The sequence below is a fragment of the Hemitrygon akajei genome, chromosome 5, assembly GCF_048418815.1.
Source record: "Hemitrygon akajei chromosome 5, sHemAka1.3, whole genome shotgun sequence".
NCBI lineage: Eukaryota > Metazoa > Chordata > Chondrichthyes > Myliobatiformes > Dasyatidae > Hemitrygon > Hemitrygon akajei.
In genome coordinates, this window is record NC_133128.1 from 33019979 (window position 1) to 33044465 (window position 24487).

At 36.9% G+C, this 24487-nt stretch overlaps 1 protein-coding gene across 3 annotated transcripts in view; it reads left to right on the forward strand.

The window, feature by feature from the left end:
- Positions 1 to 24487, forward strand: part of tfg (trafficking from ER to golgi regulator) — a 114907-nt gene that overhangs the window by 18245 nt on the left and 72175 nt on the right. For all 3 annotated transcript variants that reach the window (XM_073045206.1, XM_073045207.1, XM_073045209.1), the window contains exons 2-3: positions 15838 to 16046; positions 18047 to 18130. In XM_073045206.1, the coding sequence (XP_072901307.1) occupies positions 15863 to 16046; positions 18047 to 18130 (268 nt within the window). In that variant the 5' untranslated portion in view covers positions 15838 to 15862. The remainder of the gene's footprint in view (positions 1 to 15837; positions 16047 to 18046; positions 18131 to 24487) is intronic.

Here is a 24487-nt window from a genome sequence, read left to right on the forward strand (position 1 = left end):
GAAAAAAAGCATTTGCAATATGTATTTGTTTTTGTTACCATATGGATTTAATTAAAAGTTTAAAAAATCCTCACGTGTAATATCTTTCTGTGTAAATATCTCATATTACAACGTGGGACACCTGCGGCCGAAAATCCGGTGCGGCCTAAAATCCGGTGCGGCCTTTACAATTAAAAAATTGATTTTATTTCTAAAATTAGAGCCAGCGGCTTTTAATCAGGTGCGCTCTGTAGTCCGGAATCTACGGTAATTAGATGTTATAGGACTTGACAGCATAAACTTATTCAAACCAAAAAATTTACGAAATTGAAACCAGATTCGTAATGTATACTTGACTATAGGATTAGTTATCTGTTTATTCGTTTTGAATAACAAAAAAGGAAGTGAAGATCCTAAGATTGAGATCAATGAGAAATCTTGCACAGATTTACATTCCAAATTTACCCATTGTGGGCCAGCAACTGTAGTCGATTCTTGTATCCAAAATATCAAATACCGTATATTAACTGCCCAATAGTAAAATCTTAAATTTGGTGGAGCCAAACCGCCCTCCTTCTTAGGCTTCTGTAAATATTTTTTACCTAACCTAGGATTTTTGTTCTGCCACAAATACGAAGATATTTTAGAATCAACTATATCAAAAAAAGATTTAGGAATAAAAATTGGTAATGCTTGAAATAGATATAGAAATTTAGGTAGTATCATCATCTTAATGGCATTAATTCTACCTACCAAAGACAAAGATAGTGGGGACCACCTATTAGCAAGTTGCTTAATTTGATCTATTAAAGGCAAAAAATTAGTTTTAAATAAATCTTTATGTTTTTTAGTAATTTTAATACCTAAATAAGTAAAATAGTCTGTAACAATTCTATATGGTACCTGATTATAAATTGAAGTATGCATATTTAATGGAAAAAGTTCACTCTTATTAAAATTCAATTTATATCCAGAAAAATTACTAAATTGAGCAAGCAAAGAAGAAATAGCAGGAATAGATCTTTCAGGGTCAGATATATATAATAACAAATCATCTGCATATAATGATACCTTATACATCGTCTCCCCACGGGTAATACCTAAAATATTGGGTGATTCACGAATAGCTATAGCCAAGGGTTCCAAAGCAATGTCAAATAATAAAGGACTTAAAGGACAACCTTGCCTTGTACCCCGAAATAACTGAAAAAAAGGGGATCTTTGATTATTAGTGAAGACCGAAGCTAAAGGTTTCTGATATATTAATTTAATCCATGATATAAATTTTGAACTAAAATTAAAATGTTGCAAAGTATTAAATAAATATGACCATTCAACTCTATCAAATGCTTTTTCGGCATCTAAGGAAATGACACATTCTGGGATTTTAGATGAAGAGGTATAAGCAATATTAATTAATTTTCTAATGTTAAAAGATGAATAGCGATTTTTAATAAATCCAGTCTGATCCTCAGAAATAATCCGAGGCAATATATTTTCTAATCTAATAGCCAAAATTTTACTAAAAATCTTAAAATCCGTATTCAGCAAAGATATAGGCCGATAGGATGCACATTCAGTGGGGTCTTTATCTTTTTTAAGAATTAAGGAAATAGAAGCTTCATAAAAAGATTGTGGTAGTTTACCTATACTTAATGCATCTTTAAGAATTTTACAAAGCCAAGGAGAAAGTATAGAAGAAAAGGATTTAAAAAATTCTGCAGAAAAACCATCTGGACCCGAAGCTTTACCCGAGTTCATTAAGAAAATAGCCTTTTCTATTTCAGACTCCGTAATAGGTGTGTCCAAAAATGCACTATCCTCAACAGTTACTTTTGGAATATTCAATTTCCTTAAGAATTCACTCATTATAGAAGAGTCTTTAGTACATTCTGATTGATATAAAGAATTATAAAAATCTTGGAAGGCTTTATTTATCTCTTTATGATCAATCGTCAAAGTACCATCTTGTTTGCGAATCTTAGTAATTTGTCGCTTATCCGAAACAATTTTCAATTGGTTAGCTAGTAGTTTACCAGACTTATCTCCATATGTATAAAATTGAGCTTTCGATTTAATTAACTGACTTTCAATCGAGGAGGTTAATAATAAACTATGCTCCATTTGAAGTTCCACCCTTTCTTTATAAAGTTCTTTACTAGGGGTCAATGAGTAAATCTTATCAATTGCCTTAATTTTATCAACTAATGTTAATATTTTAGAATTAGTTCGTTTCCTAACTCCGGCAGAATATGAAATAATCTGTCCACGAATATATGCCTTAAAAGTATCCCACAGAATTCCACTAGAGATGTCTGCTGTAGAATTTATTGAGAAAAACAAATCAATTTGCTGTTTAATAAAGTTAACAAAGTCAGAGTCCTGCAGTAAAACAGGATTAAACTTCCAACCTTTAGTACTAATATATGAATCCGTCACCTTAATAGATAACTTCAAAGGTGCATGATCAGATATAGCAATAGAGTCATATTTGCAATCCATAACGTCTATAAGTAAATGCTGATCAATGAAAAAGTAATCAATTCTTGAGTAATTATGATGCACATGGGAAAAATATGAGAACTCTTTGTCATTAGGGTGTAGAAAACGCCAAATTTCACAAATAGCTGAATCAATCATAAAAGAATTAATAAGAGAAGCCGATTTGTTCGGAAAAGTTTGAGTGGGCTTGGATCTATCCATCAAAGGGTTTAGACAACAGTTAAAATCCCCGCCCATTATCAATCTATATTGATTCAGATTAGGAAAGGATGTAAATAAGCATTTAAAAAATTCAGGACAGTCAATATTTGGAGCATAAACATTAACTAAAACAACTTTTTGATTAAAAAGTAAACCAGTAATAAGCAAAAATCTACCTTGCGGATCTGAAATTGTTTCATGATGTATAAAAGCAGTTGATGAGTCTATAAAAATAGAAACACCTCTCACTTTGGCTTGCGAATTTGAGTGATACTGTTGGCCCTTCCAAAACCTAAACAACCTCTGACTATCCACCTTCCTTACATGAGTCTCTTGTACAAAAATAACATTAGCATTCATTCTATGGAATACTTTGAATACTTTTTTCCGTTTGATCGGATGATTTAAACCATTAGTATTCCAAGAAACAAAGTTAATAGTCTTATCCATATTGACAATATATATTACAGTTAACATATAGGTTTGAAAGAAAAGTGAACTCATGAACCCGGAAGAGGGAAGTAAGTTCAAAGGGAAACCGGAAGTCACAGCACTGCAGCCATTTTTGTAGTTTCATATAAGCCCATGAAATAAAACTAAGCAAAAAGCAAGCAAAAAAAAAAGAAAAAAAAGAAAAATCCCCCTCCCACCACCCTCAAAACCCCAGGAAAAAAGCCAAACAGAGGCAAGCGAGCGATCTAATACTAAAATTACCCCCTTGTCTCAAGACGGCAACTCAAACGTAACAAAGTTAAAAAAAATACAAACAACCCACATTATAAAAAAGGGTTGATATAGCAAAAGTTAAAATATAAAATTAATGTTATAAATGTATATAAACAAAAGGGTTAAAAAAAAATTAAAACAATAAATGAAAGTTTAAAACTTTCAAACACATCAAAACAGTTATGACGCTACAAACACTGGAGTCTGTCGGGAAGAAGAAACGCCATTTTATTTTTTCCCAATCTTAATATTCAAATGCTAAAAGTGTAAAAAAAAGAGCGTATATCGATTTAAAAAAAGAAAAAAAAAATAACCCTAATAGGTCATTTTCAACGCTAATCGATTAATAATATATAAAAATATAAAATCAGAATAAGCCCAGTAAAAAAAAAGAGAGCTTTAACCGTATGTAAGAAATACATGTGAACCGTATCAAAAAAAAACCCCAAACGTCAATCTATAACAGATCCAAATCTATAGGCTAAATTACATTGGTCAGCCCGATCAAATGTTATTGTTCCAGGAAACCTTGAGCATCCGCTGGCGATTTAAACAGCCGAAAAGATCCATCTTGAAGGGTGACTCTCAGGTGTGCTGGAAACAGCAACGCTTGCTTGTAGCCTTTCTGGTGAAAATTCGACATAACCGATCTGAAAGCCAGCCTAGCCCGTAATACCTCCGGGCTATAGTCCTCCAGAATGCGAAAATTAAAATTTTGATAGGTTATCATACCTTTTTTACGAGCCGCATGAATCAGACGTTCTTTGATATGAGGATAATGGATTCTAAGAATTACGTGCCGCGGTTTCAGACTTGAATCTGCCTGAAATCTGGACACCCGATGAGCCCGATCGATTATCGGGGGATTATCCAGGACTTCTGCGCCCAGGACATCCACTAGAAATTTAGAGAAGAAAACGGTCAGATCACCGCTTTCAAATTTTTCCGGGATCCCAATTAACCGAAGATTTTGTCTTCGAGAACGATTTTCCAAATCAGTAATTTTAACTTTATAACAATCCATCTGTTGGATCGTCGAAGTTTGCTCTTCTTGCATTTTTTCGATTATACGATCCTTCTTACGAGCGGCTTCTTCAAGAACCAAAATGCTTGCTTGTTGTTCTTTTGATTCCCGTGAAAGGGTCAGGAACTTTTCTTCGAGTGATTTCAAACGTTCGTCATACTGTGTAAATCTTCCAAGTAATTTTTTCTCCAGATCTTCAAATTTAGCTTCTATAAACTTCACAACTACTTCTAAAGTTAACGGTTCTTTCGTCTGTTTCGGTTCTTTTGCTTTAGACATTTCAGCAAGTTGAGAATAATTCAAATAGTTTAAAAAGAAAAATTCTATATGTTTAGACCCCTTTAAAATAAGTTTAAGGGGTGTTTGTAGGTTAAAAAAACGTAAAAGGTTTGGAGCAAAGCCTAGATGCGGTTTACTCCATGAGCGCCATCTTGAGACTCCTTGTCACTGTTGCAAGATCACGCGGTATATTATGTATTGCAGTTTTGATATCGTCTTTGTTTTTAAAGTCATTAAAAACAGTCTCTGCGGTAATGGCTATTGCTTCTTTGAATAAATTGCCATCTGTAAAAGGCTTCTTGTGTTTAGCCAAAAGGTGACTTACACGAAATGATGCTTCAATAGCAGCCTTACTTTGAGCAGCATGTTTTGTGAAAAACGATTGCTGGGCCTTCAACCCCGATTTCAGCTCCTCAAACTTCCTGGCATGGATTGCGCTCTTTGGGGGGTAGGTGTCTTTAAATTTCTGGTGGTTGGTGTTGTGGTGCCGCTCCAGATTCCCTCTTTTAGTCAATGCTTGTGTTTGGTGGCACAACATACATACACACTTGTCTTTCACCAAGGTAAATAGAAATTCCTCTTCCCATTCTGGATGGAAGTTGTACGTTTTCGCCTTCTTTCGTACAGCCTCCGCCATGCTAGCAAACTACCTTGCAGGATATCACCAGCGAGTGCCGTATATTGATGTTTGCGACAGTCTGTACTCTAATCTAATCTAATTGGTCACTTTGATGCAGCACAAGCTACGCTGAAAACGCGGTGCATAGCGGGAAGGCTATACACACATGCACACTGGGCAGAAAGAACAGAACTAAAACCCTGCAACCTGGAAACAATCTCTCTTTACAAAGAGCTTTCAGTAGCGAAAGTATTGCTATATTACCATTATCCTAATTAGTATTACTTATTTTTATAATACTCACATTACAACAGTATTTGTGTATTTATTTTTCATTTTTTCAGGATTTACTGGGAAAGTCTCAAAGATCGACTAGTGGATCGCAATTGACCAGTTGGCGACCACTTGTGTGCAGTTTTTGTCACCTACCTACATGAAAAATGTAAAGAAAGGTTGAAAGGGTATAGAGAAAATTTACATGGATGTTGCTGGGTCTGGAGGTACTAAGTTATAAGGAAAGATTGAATTGGCTAGGGCTATATTCTTTAGAACGCAGAAGATTGAGAGGAGATTTGATAGAGGTAAACAAAATAATGAGTGGTATAGATCCGTTAAATGCAAGCATGCTTTTTCTATGGAGTTTAGGTGGGACTACAGCCAGCGATCATTGGTTAATGGTGAAATGTGAGAAGTTTAAGAGGAACATGAGAGGAAACTTCCTCACTCAGAGGGTTGTGAGAGTGTGGAATGAGCTGCCAAATAGTCCATGCAAGCTCAATTTCAATGTTTAATAGAAGTTTGGACAGGTACATGTATAGTAGGGATATAGAGGGCTATGGTCCCAGTACAGGTCAATGGGAATGGGCAGTTTAAATGGTTTCAGCATGTACTAGATGAGCCAAAGGGTCTGTTTCTGTGCTGTACTTCTCTATGATTCTCATAACTATTGTAATCAGGGACACAAGAAATTTAGGAGCAGCATTTAACCAGCTTACCTTGCCATTCACTATCATTATAGTTGATCTGCTGCAGACATTATTCTCTGCTCGTTCCCCATTGTCCCCAATTACCCAATCATTAAAAAAAATTCAACCTTTAATCCTTGAGAAAGATTCCTCACAAGTAGGAATATCTCAATATCTATCTTGATTTTCCTTGGGGTCATGTGTTTTTCAAGAAGTTATTGGTCATTCTAAACCCCAAAGAACACAGATCCAATTTTATTTTAGCTACTTGTGATAGAACAACCCACTCATCTCATGAATTAACCTAGTGAATTGCTACTGTACTATTCCCAATGCTTTAACAAGGGACCAAGACTCGGCACAATGTTCTAGGTGTGGGCTTACCAACACCTTGTGTAATAGTGACTTTGATTATTCAGTAGTCAGTTGTTCTGAACTCTAGTTGCTTCAACATCTGAATCACCAGGGTCTTGTTTCCCATGCTACTCGATCTCTTTCCCATGCTTCCTTTAAACTCAATGGGGCCCCATTTCTTCCCACTCCCTTTAAACTCTCTAGGGTCTGTTTCTTCCAGTCTCTGATTTTTAGGAAATTTTATTATCTCGTATAACATTTTAAAAAAGCAATTAAAAGTGTATTTGGATATTTATTGGGGATAAAATTCTTGACTGGTTACATTATGGTCTGCTACGGAAATTCCTACGTGCAACAATGCAAGAAGCTGAAGATTGTTGTGGATTCAGCCCCATATATTGTGATCACATCCTTTCCCACCAGTGGTCATATCTACCGTATTTAAGGCATTGCCTCAGAAGGCAACATCTATCATCAAACATTGCCAACATCTGGCCTGTTGCATTTTCTCCCAATTCACACTGGACAGGAGGTACAGAAGTCTGAAGTCCTATAGCACCAAGTTCAAGATGTCTATTTCCTTTCTACCAATTGGTTCTTGACCAACCTGCACATCCATAAACACTACTTCAGTATGACCACGATGCACTGCAGTGGATTTTTCTTTGCTCTTATTGGTTCTTTTTTTCATAGAAATTGTGTATAATGTATGTTTTTCTTGAGAGTCTTGTATATCTGATGCTGTATGCTTGTGATACTGCAAGTAAGTTTTTCATTGCACGTGTGTACATTTACTTGTGCATATGGCAATGGACTTGACAGTTCACTCTCCATTTACTGGTCCTTAGTTACCAGACTCTGATTCATGAACAGTCTTTAAACTGTCTGGATTCTCGCGATCCGTTTACAGTTATCGTGTCCACTGGAAAGCTGGTTGTAATACTGTGCAATATCTGAAAAAGTGAAATAATGGTTTGTTGCGGAATTGAGGAATAACTTCCATTAGTTTATTAGTACCTGGAAAATGGGTCACAGTGCTGCACAAAATCTGCTACGCTGGCTTAAAGTCTGAGGGTGTCATATTTTTGGAATTTTCCCATTTCTAAGTTCTAGCCCTCTTGCAATAATGCCTGATATGTCATTTTTTTCTTCCAAATTATTTGCTATACTTGTCTGCTTTTTTTAGTGATTCACTGGAAAGTACAGTTTCAAGCACTGTTGCAAGAAAAAGTTTGTGAACCCTTTGCAATTATCTGGTTTTCTGCACTAATTACTCATAAAATGTGATCTTACCTTCATCTAAGTCACAATAATAGACAAACACGATCTGGCTAAAGTAATAACAAATAAACAGTTGTACTTCTCATGTCTTTATTGAACACATTGCTTAATCATTCACAGTCCAGGCTGGAGAAATTAGATGAACCCTTCTATTTAATAACTGGTAGAACTTCCTTTAGCAGCAATAAAGCAATAACCTCCACCAAATGTTTCCTGTAGCTGCAGATCAGACTTGCATAACAGCAAGGAGGAATTTTAGACCATTACTCCATACAAAACTGTTTCAGTTCATCAATATTTCTGGGATACCTTGCATGAACAGTCCTCTTTTGGTCATGCCAAAGTGTCTCAATTGGGTTAAGATCTGGACTCTGACTTGGCCATTCCAAATCAGGATTTTTTTTTCTTTTTTAAACCGTCCTGTTGTTGATTTACTCTTGTTTTTCAGATCATTGTCCTGTTGCATCATCCAACTTCTGTTAAGCTTCAGGTAACATACTACTACCCTGACATTTTCCTGTAAAGTGTCTTGATACAATTTTGATTTCATTGTTCCCTCAATGATCCCAGGCCCTGAGACAGCAAAGCAGCCCCAAACCACGATGCTTCTTCCACCATGCTTCACAGTTGGGATGAGGTTTTGGTGTTGGTGTGCAAGGCCTTTTTTTCTTCAAACATAGCGGTGTGCTTATCTGCCAAAAACTTTTGTCTCATCTGTCCACAGGACATTGTCCCAGGAGTGTTTTGGAACATCCAGATAGTATTTTGCAAACTTGAGATGTGCAGCAATGTTTTTTTTTGGAGAGCAGTGGTTTTCATCTGTGGTGTCCTTCTATGAACACCATTCTTGTAAAGTATCTTTCTTATAGTGGACACATGAACAGTGATTTCAGCAAGTTCTAGAAATTTCTGTAGGCCTTTTGCTGGTGTGCCTTGGGTTCTTTTTCACTTCCTTCAGCATTGCAAGTTGTGCTCTTGGTATGATCTTTTGCAGGAATTCCACACCTACGGAGACTAGTGACAGCACCGAATTTCCTCCATTTGTAGGCAATTTCTCTCATGTTGACTGATGAACCCTCAGGTCTTTAGAAATGCTTTTGTTGCCTTTTCCAGCTCCGTGCATCTCTGCAATTCATCTAAGATCCTCTGAAAGTGTTTTCATTGCCCCCTGGTACACATAAACAAAAATCTTCATTGAGAAGAGCAGGCTCTGTCAGTAACCTGACTATGTGTGTCTTTTTTATAGGGCAGCACACCTCTACAACCTACACCTCCAATCTCATCTCATTGATTGGAACACCTGACTCCAAATAGTTTTTGGAGAAGGCATTACCCCGGAGGTTTACTACATTCTATTTTGAGCTATACTGTGATTGTTTAAATGGTGTACTTAGTATTGACAAGAAGAAGTACAGTTGTTTGTGTGTTATTAGTTTAGGCAGATTGTGTTTGTCTATTATTGTGACTTAGATGAAGCTTTGACCATATGTTATGACTAATTAATGCAGAAAAATAGGTAATTGCAAAGGGTTCACAAGATTTTTCTTGCAACTGTACATGAAGAACCACATGAAAAGGGAAGTTGTATTCTCCTATCCAGTCTCATGAATCTTTCAGAGACTTTATTTTCTAATTGCAGAGTTTCATAACTGCAGCAGTTCAGTGGTTGATGTCATTGTGATTCATTGCTTTGTTTGACTGCCTCAGGGATGTTACGGTGTATCGGATTGACACACTCTGCCATCTGGCTGAAACATCCAAATGCCGTATTTGCACCTTATTTCCAGCTTCACTAATCAACCTTTATCTACCTTGCTCAATGCATGTTTAAAAAAAACTAATGGATTTGTTAGACACTTCTTTTCATTAAAGCATCTTGAATTTACTTGACATTCTAATGACTTCCCAGATGTCTTACAAAATATCAGCATTTTAGTGGAAGATGACATTTGTTAGGCTAACTAGCTTGTTTCATAGGTTACATCTCATTTTGTTAATGTGTAATATTTGAGATCATCTGAGATTTTTCTGGAGTCGAGGAAGCATTGGAAGTTTATATCCAAAGCATCTACTGACACTACTATCTCAGTTAAAATATAAAGTGTCTTATTCTTGAGAATTGTGAAATTAATTTTCTTAAATGTCTGTCACTGTTGCATGGAACAGTAAAGTCAGAAACAGGGTGTTTGCCTACCTGAACCCCATATTCTCTCCAGTCTAAACTAATTCTATCTGCCTGAATTTGGTTCATGTTGTTCAGTTCCTTGGCTGTTTTGGTGTATGTTTAAATGCTTCAGCTTCTACCACCTCCCCTTGCAGTTCATTCCAGGCACCAGTCATTCTCTGTTAAAAACTAACCTTTCCTCATGAATCTACTTCAGACTCTCCCACTGCAAACTCAGAACTATGCTCTTTAATATTGGATATTTGCTCCCTAAGAGAATCAACTCTGACATCTATCCTGTCGATGCTTCTCATAATTTTATATACTTCCGTCTGGTTATCTTTTGATGAAAACAATCCAGGTTTGTCCATTCTTTCCTGATAGCAATTACACTCCAATCCACGCACAGTGTGGTGAACTACTTCTACAGCCTCTCCAAAACCTCCCCATCCTTCCTATAGTGCGGCAACTAGAAATGCAAAAAATACTCAAAACTTGCTTTTGCCAAAGTTTTATACAGCTGCTGACTTTTTTTCTCAGTGCGCTGACCAATGAAGGGAAGCATACCATACAGTATGTTGTCACTTAGAGGGAGCAAGGAACCTCAAGATCCCCTGTGCATGAATGCTACAAAAGATCCTGCTATTTATTGTATAATTCTGCCATTTACTTTATAATTTCCTCTTGTATCCTTCCAAAATGCATCTCCTCACCCTAACCTAGATTAAACTCCATCCTGTCATTTCTCCATCCAACTTTCTAATTGATCTATGTTTTGCTGTATCCTTTGGCTTTTTGCTATCCACAGCTCCACCATTTTAATTTTTTTAAGCTATTGACCTTCTGCTTTGACCATCACCGTTTTATGTTTGTGACTGCTCTTAAATTTAAGGTGTTTGTATCAAAATCAAGTTTCTCCTCAAACTGCCACTGAAATTCGTCAGTCCTTTGTTGAGGAAAATAGTTAATTTTGTCTCATTACTAATGACTAGACCTAAAATGGACCAATCCTGTGTTGCTTCCTGACTATACTGCTAAAAGAAGCAGTTGCATTTACTGCATGATAGTTTCCTGAAGTTGCTTACTGAAGTTTATGAAATTGAAAACTAGAGAATGTATTTCCAAATTTAGAAGTGAAAGGTTTAGTTAGAACCTGCAGGGCAGCTTTTTAATGCAGCAGGTGGTAGATATATGGAGCTAGCTGCCAGAGGAAATGGTTGAGGCAGGTATATTTCTGCAGTATGTGGATAAGAGTTCAGAGGGATATTAGCTGAAGGGCGTTTTTCTGCATTGCACCACTTTGACCTTCTTTGCAAACTCCTGTATTTCTTGGTTTGTGCTCTGTCCTGCTATATGAACTCTTTAGTCAGTACCCACTAGTGACATGTTCTCCAGAGTCATGTTTATTATTACTGTCTTATATGTTGTGAAATGCATAATGTTGTTGAAGCAGTACTGTACAAAAACATAAAGATAACATAAATTACAAAATACATAGGTAGTACAAATAAAAATAAATAATGAGGCAGTGTTAATCAGTTTATGGACTTTTCAGAGATCTGATGGAGAAGAAGAGGCTGTTCTTGTATCACTGAATGTGAGTCTTCAGGCTCCTGTACCTCCTTCCTACATCCCTGATGGTGCTTGATACTTGCCACCTTTTATCACTGTCCTACCTGAAAGAACATCCTGATATATGAGCCAAGATAATTTCTTACTACTGATCCCATTCTTTTCTGTTACTTCACCTTTTTGCTTTTATCTGTCCTGTGAAAAGATCAAGTGCTCTAAAATTTAGTCCACAGCCTTGGACACCTTGCAAATGCAATCAGGTCATACCCAAGTATTTCTCTGTGTTATCACTATATCTGCTGTTTATCTGAATGCATACAACATTTGTTTAAAACAAAGTAATTTGTATTTTGTACCATTTGTCTATACTTTCATGCATTTGCAGATGTACTCATTCTGTTCTATCATCTTGTTCCCTCTTTCTAAATTTACCCTCAACTCATGTCAAAGTTCAAAAAGTTCTAAGTTTCAAATAAGTTTATTATCAAAGTATGTATATGTCACCTGTGATTCATTTTCTTGTGAGTATACTCAATAACTCTATGGAATAATAACCATAACAGAATCAATGAAAGACCGTCCAACTTGGGCATTCAACCAGAGTGCAGAAGATAACAAACTGCAAATACAAAAAGAAAGAACCATCAATAAGCAGTAAATATTGAGAACATGAGATGAAAGTCTTTGAAAGTGAGTCCATTGGTTGTGGGAATAGTTCAACAATGGGGCAGGTGAAGTTGAGTGAAGTTATCTCCTTTGCTTCAGGAGCTTGATCTCACCTCTTAACTTTTGCAGATAGTGTTTATCTCCTTCTAAATGTATGGCCCCTTGTTCATATAGGCTGCATGAACCTTATACTTGTTGAATGAGCGTAAGTATTTTCCAACATTTACCTTCTGGTTCCCTGTGACTGCTTCAACTTATCGGCCAGTCCCTGTCAGTTGGTCATATCTTACCTGAGGGCTGTGATTGCTTGCCTTAGTGTTAGTAATTTAGATGCCATTCATTATAATAATGAAGAAAGCCACTGATGTGTTTTTTGTTGTTTCTCCCTGCCCTTTCCTAGAATATCTATATTGAAATTTGATTCTTTAAGAGCCAGCAGCCACTTGATATTTACTGCAAGTTGCCATTCTACACACACAAAACTAATATTTGAACACATGAGGAAATCTGCAGATGCTGGAAATTCAAATAACACACACAAAATGCTGGTGGAACACAGCAGGCCAGGCAGCATCTATAAGGAGAAGCACTGTCGACGTTTTGGGCCGAGACCCTTCGTCAGTCATGATTGTGTGGACATGAGGATATCATTCTAAACGTTCTTGATTTTAGCGTGTAATACATTGGTGCTAAATGCAGTACTAACAACATAGGTGTAGAATTTTGTTAGATTTAATTTCTGCTTGATCACTGAAGATGGCTTTTCTTGGTTTCCTTTTTGAACTGGTTGTTGATTTGGATGGGCAAGAGCTAGTGGTTGCCCAAGTTGGTGTTTGTCAAGGTGTTCAGTATCTTGAATCCTCTACCAGGCTCTGCAAAAGAAAGTGATAGCTAGCTTAATGAAAACAATGTTTTTATCATAGAAAATATTTCTATGTAAAAAAAATTACTGGTTGTGTTGAAAGTCTGAAACTGAAGCAGAAAATGCTGCAAACACAGTATACAAGACAAGTTCTTCACTGTATCACTGTGATGATAATAAACTAATTCCAGTTCCAATCCCAAACACACCAGGTCAGTTGAAACAGTAGTTTATTTGCAATCTGGTGTACTGCATTTGCAATCAATGTGATGTCCTTTACATTTGAGAAACCAGTTATAAGTTGGTTGATCACTTTTTGGTACAGGTTTCCCTCACTATCCGAAGGTAGAGCATTCCTATGAAACCGTTTGTAAGCCAAAATGTCATAAAGTGAAGAAGCAATTGCCATTAATTTATATGGGAAAATTTTTTGAGCATTCCCAGCCCCAAAAATAACCAAATAGCACATAAAACCTAAAATAACATGAACCTATAGTAAAAGCAGGAATTATATGATAAATAGACAGCCTATATAAAGTAGAAATATTGTATGTATGGTGTCGTTTCACTTATCAAAATTGGGAAGACAGCGAGCCAAAATCAATTTGGAGAAAAAAAATTGGCACATACATGCCCACGCACGTACACATACGCGCACACAACTGCCTGCACAAGGCTTCACGGTCATGGTAGTCTTTCTCGGGGTAAACACACGTATAAAGCGGGCATCTTTTTTCGTAAAAGCGAAACTCTTCTTTGGTTGGCGAAATCAGGTAGTAATGTACCGGTAGGTCTTTCGTAACAGTGAGCTGTTGTAAAGCAAACGTTTGAAAAACGGGTGCCACCTGTATTCAGTCTGCAGGAGAGACTTTGTTGTCTGTCACTTTAAATCACCATCCTACTCCCAGGATGATTAACTTTCTGTAGTTCATATCATATAAATCAGTGACAATAAATCTGATTCTGATATTACAAACAAGATCATACTCAAGCGTCAGGAATAGCATCCCATTTTCATTGGTACCCTGTGGACTTGATCATGAAATCTCCAACTAGATACCTTGCTTTCCTGCCTTCCACTAGCACTCCTATATGAATCAAATGATGATCTCATGGTTCAATGTGAAGTGAATCAATTTGACGGTGTATGAACAGATTGCTGTGAAGGCTGGTGAGTGGCCCATCAACAGTGAGATACAAGTTTTGGGAGTATTCTGTCCAGGTAAATAGCTGGTGACTGCTGTTGAGCTTGTTACCAACTGTTATCACAACTGAGGAGAACAGTGCAGACAAGGGAAAGAAAGCAGCTTCTATTGCCTCCGATGAGAGAGACTGTAATATATGGCTGTTAGTCAACACGTGGACCAGCTTGTGGTTCACCTGACACTGAGTCATGTGAAGGTGAGGTCACTGTGGGCTTTTGGTATAAATGGTTGTGACTTAATCAGGTTCCCAGCAGAGCAGCATCCTCCAGCAATTGTTTTTTGCTCCAAATTCCAGCATCTGCAAGTCTCTTACATCTTCATGATTGTGTTGGTTGCCTTTGATGTTATGATGACACTTACTTGGATCAACCCCTGAAATCTATCAGTTCTTGAATTTATTTCCGAAGTGTAATTGAGTGTTTATTGACTATCATTTTGTTCGATTTTTTTTCTTTGAAAATGTTTGATATCACTATTAAATTTTGTTCAAATTGTTCAACCATGTTAATTTAGTATTTTCAAACCTTTAATATTTAATTAGAGGGTTTTGCATCTAATTTATTTATTTCTGATTATTTTTTGTTTAATGTAGCAAGAATATTTCCAGGGATGGGGAAATTGCAATATAATGAGCTAGCTTACAAGAGCAATTGTATAATCTTTATTTGGGGGCCTAGAAATTGACCAATTTGCACACTTTTGTTTGTAAAATTGTATATAAAACCTGTTTCCTGCATGTTTGGTTTTGCTAGTGATCACCTTGTGTCAGTTAGCAGTCTTCAGAAAATTCCTGCAGTGGTGGCAGAAATTGCACGTTGTGAGGGAAAAGTGGGTCCCTAATTTTGAATTAACGATAAAAAGGACATCAGACAGGGATTGGAGATAAAATGTTAATTAAATGGTCTTCAATGCCACATGATGTTCTTGTATGCACAAACTTTCTTTTCAGCAACCAGCATAATATTACAAAGTTCACAGGAACTTCCTTCAATGATTCCAGGCTTTGCAATCACTCATGACCAGCATACTGCAATGATAAGCTTGTATTGCCATCGTCCTTCATACAGCACCAGAATTAATGGGAAGAGTTCACGTGGGGTTGCCCAGAGCACCTTTTCTGCAAATATATCCTGTCTGTTATGTAGAGTTTTTTAATGTACTAACATGGTGAGTTTAACTGAAGTTGGTACCTGTAAACACATGCAAGTCATATTCTATAGATTGTGAATAGAAGCAAAACACAATAGAGATTTTTTAAAGTGCAGATGCTGTAGTTTTGTGTTGACCATGATTTGGTATTAGAAAAATACTGCATCTATTTTGCACATCAAAGTAATGGAAATCCAGTTTCTAGACTAATATCAATATTAGAAACTACAGCTTACACTTTCTAACTAGGTCACATTAATTATTAGTAATTAATAATTACATATTCTAGGTATACAGCCTGACAGGAGGAAACAATGAATGGGCAACTGGATCTCAGTGGAAAACTCATCATTAAAGCTCAGTTAGGTGATGATATTCGCAGGATTCCTATCCACAATGAGGATATCACCTATGATGAACTGGTTCTGATGATGCAGCGAGTGTTCCGTGGGAAACTTCAGAGTAATGACGAAGTCACAATCAAGTACAAAGATGAAGGTAGGTGCCAAGTCCTGTCAAAAAACGGCATTCCAAGAGCACATGTGTTTAATGTTGGGCTATGCAGCCAGCTTACTTGGGGCTCTTTGGAGTTGCTGACAGCATAATGATCAGCCAGATTGTTGGGTCAGATTTCATATGCTAATGTGGAATTTAATTTAATGATGTCCCTAGTTCAAGCCTGAATGCAAGAACTCAGTATGGTAGAGGTGAAAGGGATTCCTTTGACAACATGACAGTTGTAGACTATGTGCATGGCATCTGTGTCTTGCCATTTTCTTGATTGGGATCCAGTTCATCATCAACTTGGAAATTCTGTCCCTCTGTGACTAAGTATTCTGTGGTTGTGGTGTGTGGTATTTACAAGATTAGCTGAAGGAATTCAGCAAAGCATTTCTTTTGGTTCTGTGATGGGATGTAGGTATTTCTGTCAAGCCCAGTATTTTATGCCAGTCCTGAATTATACCTGTGAAGGTGGAGTGAGGCATTACATTCATCCATTGCAGTTCCTCTGATGATTATGCTGCCACTGTGCTGTTAACTTAGAAGTTCCAGAGTTTTGGTGATGAAGCTTCAACAGTAACTCCCAATACCATGCTACCTAAAAGGACGGGGGAAACAAACAAGTAGGAGTGCTGTCCTGTTCAAATCACACACTATCCTATCTTGGAAGTATATTTTTCATTGTTCTGTCAAAATTCTGGAAACCCCTAATTACCCGTCTATAAACATATCACCTTCTTAAGAACAATTTGATGTGGGCAGTTGTATATAAAAAATCGTTTTAAATGACTTAGTAACTAAAGTAATGAAAATTAATTTGTTCTTTGAAATGTTTTCCATTGCATCACATAAAAATATGCTGCCATAAATATAGGTAAAGCCAAACTGTAACACAACTGAGGCTTGGGAAAGTTGGTTTCAATTCCTGCAGTTTAGGTCTTCCAGACCAAAATTTTAATAAATTTGAATGTAGAATTGATTGATACATAGTACTTAAAATAGTATATTTTTGGCTTATTTTAATCATTTTCTTATAACCTCTTGGATGTTGCACCCTTTTACCATCTTACTGCTTGGAGGCTCTTTCTACTATATACCTGTACGGTACCCAAGCATTACTTTTGTACTGTTACAGGGGATCTTAATGGGAAAAGTCTTTGACATCTTCATCAGAAAGCAAAAAAAAAACCCCTGAAATCAGAAATAAAGACAAAAAATGCTGGAAGTATTCAGCAGAAAAGGCGACATCTTTGAAGAGAGGAACAGTTAATGTTTTTTTTGGGTTGATGATTATTCATGAAGAACTTTTGCTTTTAGAGATGCAGCCTGACCTGCTGGGTATTTCCAGCATGTTTTGCCTTTATTCCAAATTCTCAGCATCTTGTTTTCAGATCATGCTTTGCTTATCTGGACTACAATCCACAATGCGATTATAACCTTGCTTTTAAAATAACTGATTTTGTTTTTCAAATTACCTGGAATATATTTTCCAAAGTTGTTATTTATTATGCTGCAAACTTCAGCAATTGCATAGAGTTGACTTAAATTACTTTTGCCTAGATTTAAAAATATTTTTTATTAATTCCTAGCTTCTTTATGATTGTTAATTTCTATAGTTCAAATATGGTGGTAGAACCTTCAAGTTTGGAAATTATTGGTTACATCACTTCTCCAGAAACTAAACTCCAGAAATGTAATCTAGTCTTAATATTTTATTGCACTTCTTATGGGGTGTAATCCTTAGGAAGAAATCTTAAGGTCCATTTGCTGCTTCAGGAACAAGATAAAACAACTGCCTTTGCCAACTTTTGATATATTTACTCATCTTTTAGATTTTTGTTCTGGAAATTTGAAATTTTAATACATTTTTTATTGTATGGGTACTTGCTAATCAGTTTCTGCCTTGTTTTTTTCCTGCATATTTTTGCATAAAATAAGCAGCTTTCCTTCTTCAATTGTTCATGAATAGCTGTTTATTTTGTGTGTTTTTTTTGCAGATGGAGATCTTATAACCATATTTGATAGCTCTGATCTTTCTTTTGCTACCCAGTGTAGTAGAATACTCAAGCTTACCTTGTTTGGTGAGTACTCCTTGATAATATGTTGTAATTTAAAGTTATTAAAATATACTTTTTAATGTTCTCATGAAAACTAAAATATTTTCTTTGGGGACCCTTCAGATATCAGTGCCTGAATGTAGCTCTAAGTATATTTTACAAAATAGCTGTATAAAAATGTTAGAATTGCAATATAATAATAGCGCATACATCACAACAAGAATATTCCTGTTCTCTAAATGAAAGAACTAATGGTGCAAATGCTGCTCATGATCTTCTTCGTAGAGTAGCTACAGAACTTCATGCCTTCCTGTAAGTCGTGAAAGGTAAAGTCATAGGATACTAATATGTTGTATGGAGAATGCATAATTTTGCAGGTGGGTCATCTGCAGTCTCTCCTTGATTTATAGAGAAAATGATAGCTGTTTGGTGATAGCCTGATAGCATTATTTCATATGCCAGAATGTCCATGGATATATGTTTTCTTTGACATGTAGAAGCATAATGAAACCCTTTGGATTTTTGTTGTTCAATACCACTTAAAATAAGTTTAATGCCAACTTCAAGAGCTTTTCTTATTCAGGAAAAACTTCTTAACAGCTTTTACTTCTTCTGTGTCGGAATGTGGAATTGCTTTCTAAGTTTTCCTGTTTTGTTTTTTATTCAGTTTTATGTGTACGTGACAATAAACTTAAATTTATTAAAACCGTTGTCTTAGAGATTTTGGCCATGTCAGTCTTTTTGGATTTAAACTGTTCCCGGAAGTGGAAGGAAGATGTAGTGCTAAATGTAGTGTTCTGAAGGATATCTGAATAAGTCTTGTTATTCTGAAAAAGTGAAAAGGCACTGAAAAAGTGCCTGGAAACTGTATTAATTTTTTTCATTTGCATCTGCTTACTACTTTTTTCCTTTCCTTTTAAGCATCGATTTAGTTTTATTGCTGTCCCTTGGAATAATCCTCTGACAGTTAAGGATCACAGGGGAGCACAGAAAAATGTGTAAGATCTTAAATAAGTAGTTTTTATCTGTATTTACTGTGGAGAAGGTAATTTAATCAAGGGAATTCAGGGAAAATAAAAGTGATGTCTTCGAACATTTCTGTATTATAAACATGAGATGCAGGAGGTCTTAAAACAGATAATAGGCTGGGTTTTTTTTTGGAGCATTGGAGGCTGACCTTGTAGAAGTATGGGGAATAAAATCATGAAGGGCATAGATAACAGGAATGGTCACAGTCTATTTCCCAGATAAGGAGAGTCTACAACCAGAAGGTGTAGATTTAAAGTGAGAGGGGGGAGTATTTGAAGAACAACTTTTTCCATACACAGGATGGGTGGGTAAGTGGAACAAGCTGCAGGGGAAGTAGTAGACATAAATGCAATCACAACATTTACAGTAAATGACACTTAGACATGTACATGGAAAGGAAAGATGGGTCAAACGCAAGTAAATGGGACTGGCTCAGGCAGGCTACTTTGTGAGCATGGACGAGTGGGGCCAATGGGCCTGTTTCTCGGCTAATCCACACAAAAAAAACCAAATGAGCAAAGTGGCCTGATAATCTGTTTTGCTAGAGCTAACGAAGGTTAAATGTTGACTTTAAAATTCACTGCTTCTCTCAAAACATCCAGCAACTTACTGATTTTTTTGGGTTGAAAATTGTGCTTCAAACAATGTAGCATTTCTCAGAACTGAAATAGAGCTTACCTGAAGAATGTAATAAAGCTAATGCAATGAACCCATGGGGCTTTCTAATTTAGTAATGATAGCCCTCATCTTACCATAATTATTGTATTTATTATTATAGCATTTGTTTACCCTATGCAACTAAATTTATAGGCAGGTGTCATCATAGAGTCATTGGAAACTGCAAGACAGAAACTGTCCCTTTGGCTCATCTAGTCTGTGCCGAACCATTTAAATTGCATAGTCCCATTGACCTGCACCCGGACCATAGCCCTCCATACCCCTACCATATACACGTGCCTATCCAAACTTCTCTTAAATTGAAATCAAAACCGCATCCACCTTTGAGTGAAGTTTCCCCTCATGTTCCCCTGGAACAGTTCCCCTTTCACCCTTAACTCATGACTTCTAGTAGTATTCTCAACCAACCTCAGTGGAAAAAGCCTGCTTGCATTTGCCCTATCTATTACCCCTCATAGCTCTGTATACCTCTATTAAATCTCCTCTCAAGCTTCTACATTCTAGGGAATAAAGTTCCAACTTATAACTCAGGTCCTCCAGACCCGGCAAAATCTTTGTAAATATTTTCAGGACTCTTGAAATCTCGTTGATGTCTTTCCTGTAGGTAGATGACCAAAACTGCATACACTACTATAAATTAGGCTTCACCAAGGTCTTATACAACTTTAACATAACATCCCAACCCCTGTACTCAGTACTTTGATCTACGAAGGCCAATGTACCAAAAGTTTTCTTTACGACCCTATCTACCTGTGACACCACTTTCAATGAATTATGGAACTTGTTGGATTTCTGTTTATTTTCTGATTCCTCCCAGAGTTAGGAATGACGAACAATCTTAATTCCAAGATTTCAGTTTAGTTTAGACTACCATCAAACATACAACTGCTAAACTAAATATAGAGCTGATAAATAATGCCGAGAGGTGAATGTGGAGGCAAAAGAATACAGAAGCTAAAGAAACGATTTTGCTTCTGAAAAATCCATCAGTTTTATAGATAAGATAAGAAATTCCTTAGATAGGAATAAATTAGCTAATAAGCTATGTTATTAAAACAATTACATCACTTAGGTATGTGTCAATAAGAAAGGTGATAAACTGTCAGTTGAACTGCTATACCACTTTCTGCCAGTGAGTGGAGATAGACTACCACACTGAAAAAGACATGCGTTTATTAAAAAGTACAAATCTTATACAAAGTATAATTTTAAAAACTGCATAATAATCAACTAAACTATCTGACATAATATGTACATTGGCCTCTCTGAGATCGAGAGCTTCTGGTAGTGACATAGGTCACCCTGTCACCACTTCAAATGGGCTCAATTTTGTTTTCTTGTTTGGGGTTGCCCTGATGCTGCATAAAACCAAAGAAAGCCGTCAGCCATTATACACCTTCCTTGTGATACTTAACCAGCTGTTGTTTAATGATGCCATTCATTCTTTCAACTTGTCCTGATGACTCTGGATGATGTGGGCAATGAAAAGACAATTCAATATTTATCAGTTGACATAATTCTTAACAAACAATTCCAGTGAAATGTGTTCCTTGGCACTTTGGTGAAGTATTTTTTGCAGCTTTGACAACGTCTCCATTGCATCTGCAATTGTCCTGAACTTGTGCTGTCCAGTCAGCATTTTCCTTCCCTTGTGAGGTGAGGGGTAAGCTTGCTGTTGACATTGTGGTGATGTTGATTTCTTATACTAACAAGGTCGAATCTGATGTCCCCTTCTACCACATAATTTGCATATCCAAATTTTGCTTATTCTTTTGGTTAGCAGGTGCAGACCATTGACCCGTCTGTACCAATCTTATTCAGTCATAGGTATAGTGTTCCACCTGTTTGGCAGCTAGTACCAGTTCACTGTAGGAAACAGCAGTTCCACTCCCAATTTTTTTTTGTTAGCTTCACCATTTTGGTAACATCTGGTTTCACACCATCCAAATAAGTTGACTTGAGAGGGCCATATATAGCATCTTCAATATTATCTTTGTTTATTCCTGGAACTCGTGAGTAACTGAGCCAAACTGTCCTATTGCAGACTTCATATTCAGAAGCATCCTCTGAAGGCTTTTGTTTCCAGTCAACTACTTTCTTCCAATCAATCTAGCTTGGGCCTTGTCCCTCTAATCATGCTGTATTAATTGCTTCCCAACCAGCTGGTAAATCCTGTTTATCCTCTCCAGTACTATCTTTAACTTGCCGTGTCAACTAGTTTTTTTTAGCTTGAGTTGTTAGCATGGTAGCTAAAATTTGAATGCCATCATATGGTTGCAAATTGTATATATTCTTAATTTGTTGAAGTTCAGCCAAGTCTTTAAGCTTCCTTTTTAAAGATGTGGAACTCCCCTGGCCCATTTGTCATATTTTTCTGGATCTGGTGGTTGATGACAAATCTGTTTCTTTTCATACTCTCCATCATTAGTCTTGCATGTTTTCACTCTAGTTTTTACTGACGCAAATCTTTACTCATTACTGCCATCATCACCTGAGCCACTAGAGGTCTCTGTTGAGTCAATGTCATTTTGCAGTTTCTTGGAGTTCCAAAAGCATCGCTGTTTCTTGGGTCTAGTTAGTGTTTGCTGCCTTTCAACATGACACAGAGCTCTTGACTATGGACATAATTTTCATGTTGTCTTTTTACCCATTCTGTTCAGTGTCTTTTTGGTGATTTATTGTATTTTTCATACTGCAATTTTAGCATAATATGCCTCTTCTTTTTCGACCAATTGATTTTCTAGATCAGTGTGTTCGCATTTTAAAGTATTTGTCTAGACGTGCAACTCAATATGCTTGCGCCTTTGCAGCTTTGTCAAGTTTGCTAGAGGCCAAGCCGTTTTGTTTAGTTCTTGACCACATCTTTTTGATCTAGACTTGGTATCAATAGCACATTTCTTTTGTATTTCTTTTCCAACTGTATTGTTTATATGTATCAGTTAAGTAAGCGCTTAAGATTTCTGTTAACTTCAGCTGGGAATTCGAGGGACCTGCCGGTCCATTTCAAAACTTTGGCCATTGTATTCGTTTCGATCTTGAGGAGTACTCTTCACTTTCAGACGTCAAAAATCTCACAAAACTCGCAATTCCGTTGTGACTCTAATATCAGGTTTCAACCAAATAAACATCTTAAAACTTTTGTCAGCCTCATGTCCAACAACTCGTACAATAATTCTGTTGTGACTATAATATCAGACTCTGGATTTCCGATAATTTATACTGGCTCACCGCAGCTTGTTCAACTACGAAACATCCACAACAAGTAAAACAAATTACATACTGAAGGTATTTACTCTTGGACAATCAAGGAATGGAGGAATGTCCTACCTCCCTGCTTCATGCTTAAAACTTCCTTTCTCAGTCCATTTCTTTAACTTCAAGTAATCATCCTGCGTTTGGGTACCAAATTGTTGGATCTCTGTTTATTTTCTGATCCTTGGGGTTCTTCTGGCGTCAGGAATGACAGACGGTCTTAATTTGAAGATTTCAGCTTATTTTAGAGTACAAACACGAAGCAAACTATATAAAGGGGTGAATATGAAGAAAAGCACAGAAAATTTGGTGCCTTTGAAAAATCCATCACCTTTATAGATAAGAAATTCCTTAGATAGGAATAAACAAGCTAATAGGCTACATAATTAAAACAATTACATCAATGTGCTAATACTTAGCCAAGGAGGAATGAGAAAGGTTATAAACTGCTGGTTTAGCTGCTATACCGCTTTCAGTCAGTGAGTGGGATAGACCACCACATACTGTGAAAAATACATGAATTTGTTAAAAAGTACAAATCTCATTAAAAAGTATTATTAAAAAAACAGTGGATTCCAGCAACTCCTCAGTACCCTACCATTCACCGTGTAAGATCTACACTGCCTGGTCCTACCGAAATGTAACACCTCACACTTATTTGCATTAAATTCAAAACTGCCATTTTTTGCCCATTTTTCCAGCTGGTCCAGATCTTGTTGCAAGCTTTGATAGTACTCTTCACTGACCACTTGACCACTAATCTTAGTGTCTTCCACAAATTTGCTGATCCAGTTAACCACATCATCCAAATCATTGATATAGATGCCAAACAACAGACCCAACACCAATCCCTGCTCAAGACGTACAAAAAAGCTGGATGAACTCAGCAGGTCGGGCAGCATCCGTTGAAAGAAGCAGTCAACGTTTCGGGTCGAGACCCTTTGTCAGGACTAAAGGAGGGGGCAGGGGCCCTATAAAGAAGGTGGGGGGAGGGTGGAAAACCAATCAGGAAAGATCAAGGAGTGGGGGAGGAGAAGCAGGGAGGGGATAGGCAGGAGAGGTGAAGAAGGAATCTAAGGGGAAAGCACTAAGGGTAGTAGAAGAAGGCAGAGTCATGAGAGGTGATAGGCAGCTAGGAGAGGAGACAGAGTGAAGGTGGGATGGGGGAAGGGAGAGGGAGGGAATTACCAGAAGTTGGAGAATTCGATGTTCATACCAAGGGGCTGGAGACTACCCAGACGGTATATGAGATGTTGTTCCTCCAACCGTAGTTTGGCCTCATCATGGCAGTAGAGGAGCCCATGTATGGACATATCTGAATGGGAATGTGAAGGAGAGTTGAAGTGAGTGGCAACCGGGAGATCCTGTCTGTTGTGGCAGACGGAGCATAGGGTCTCGACGAAGCGGTCCCCTAATCTGCGT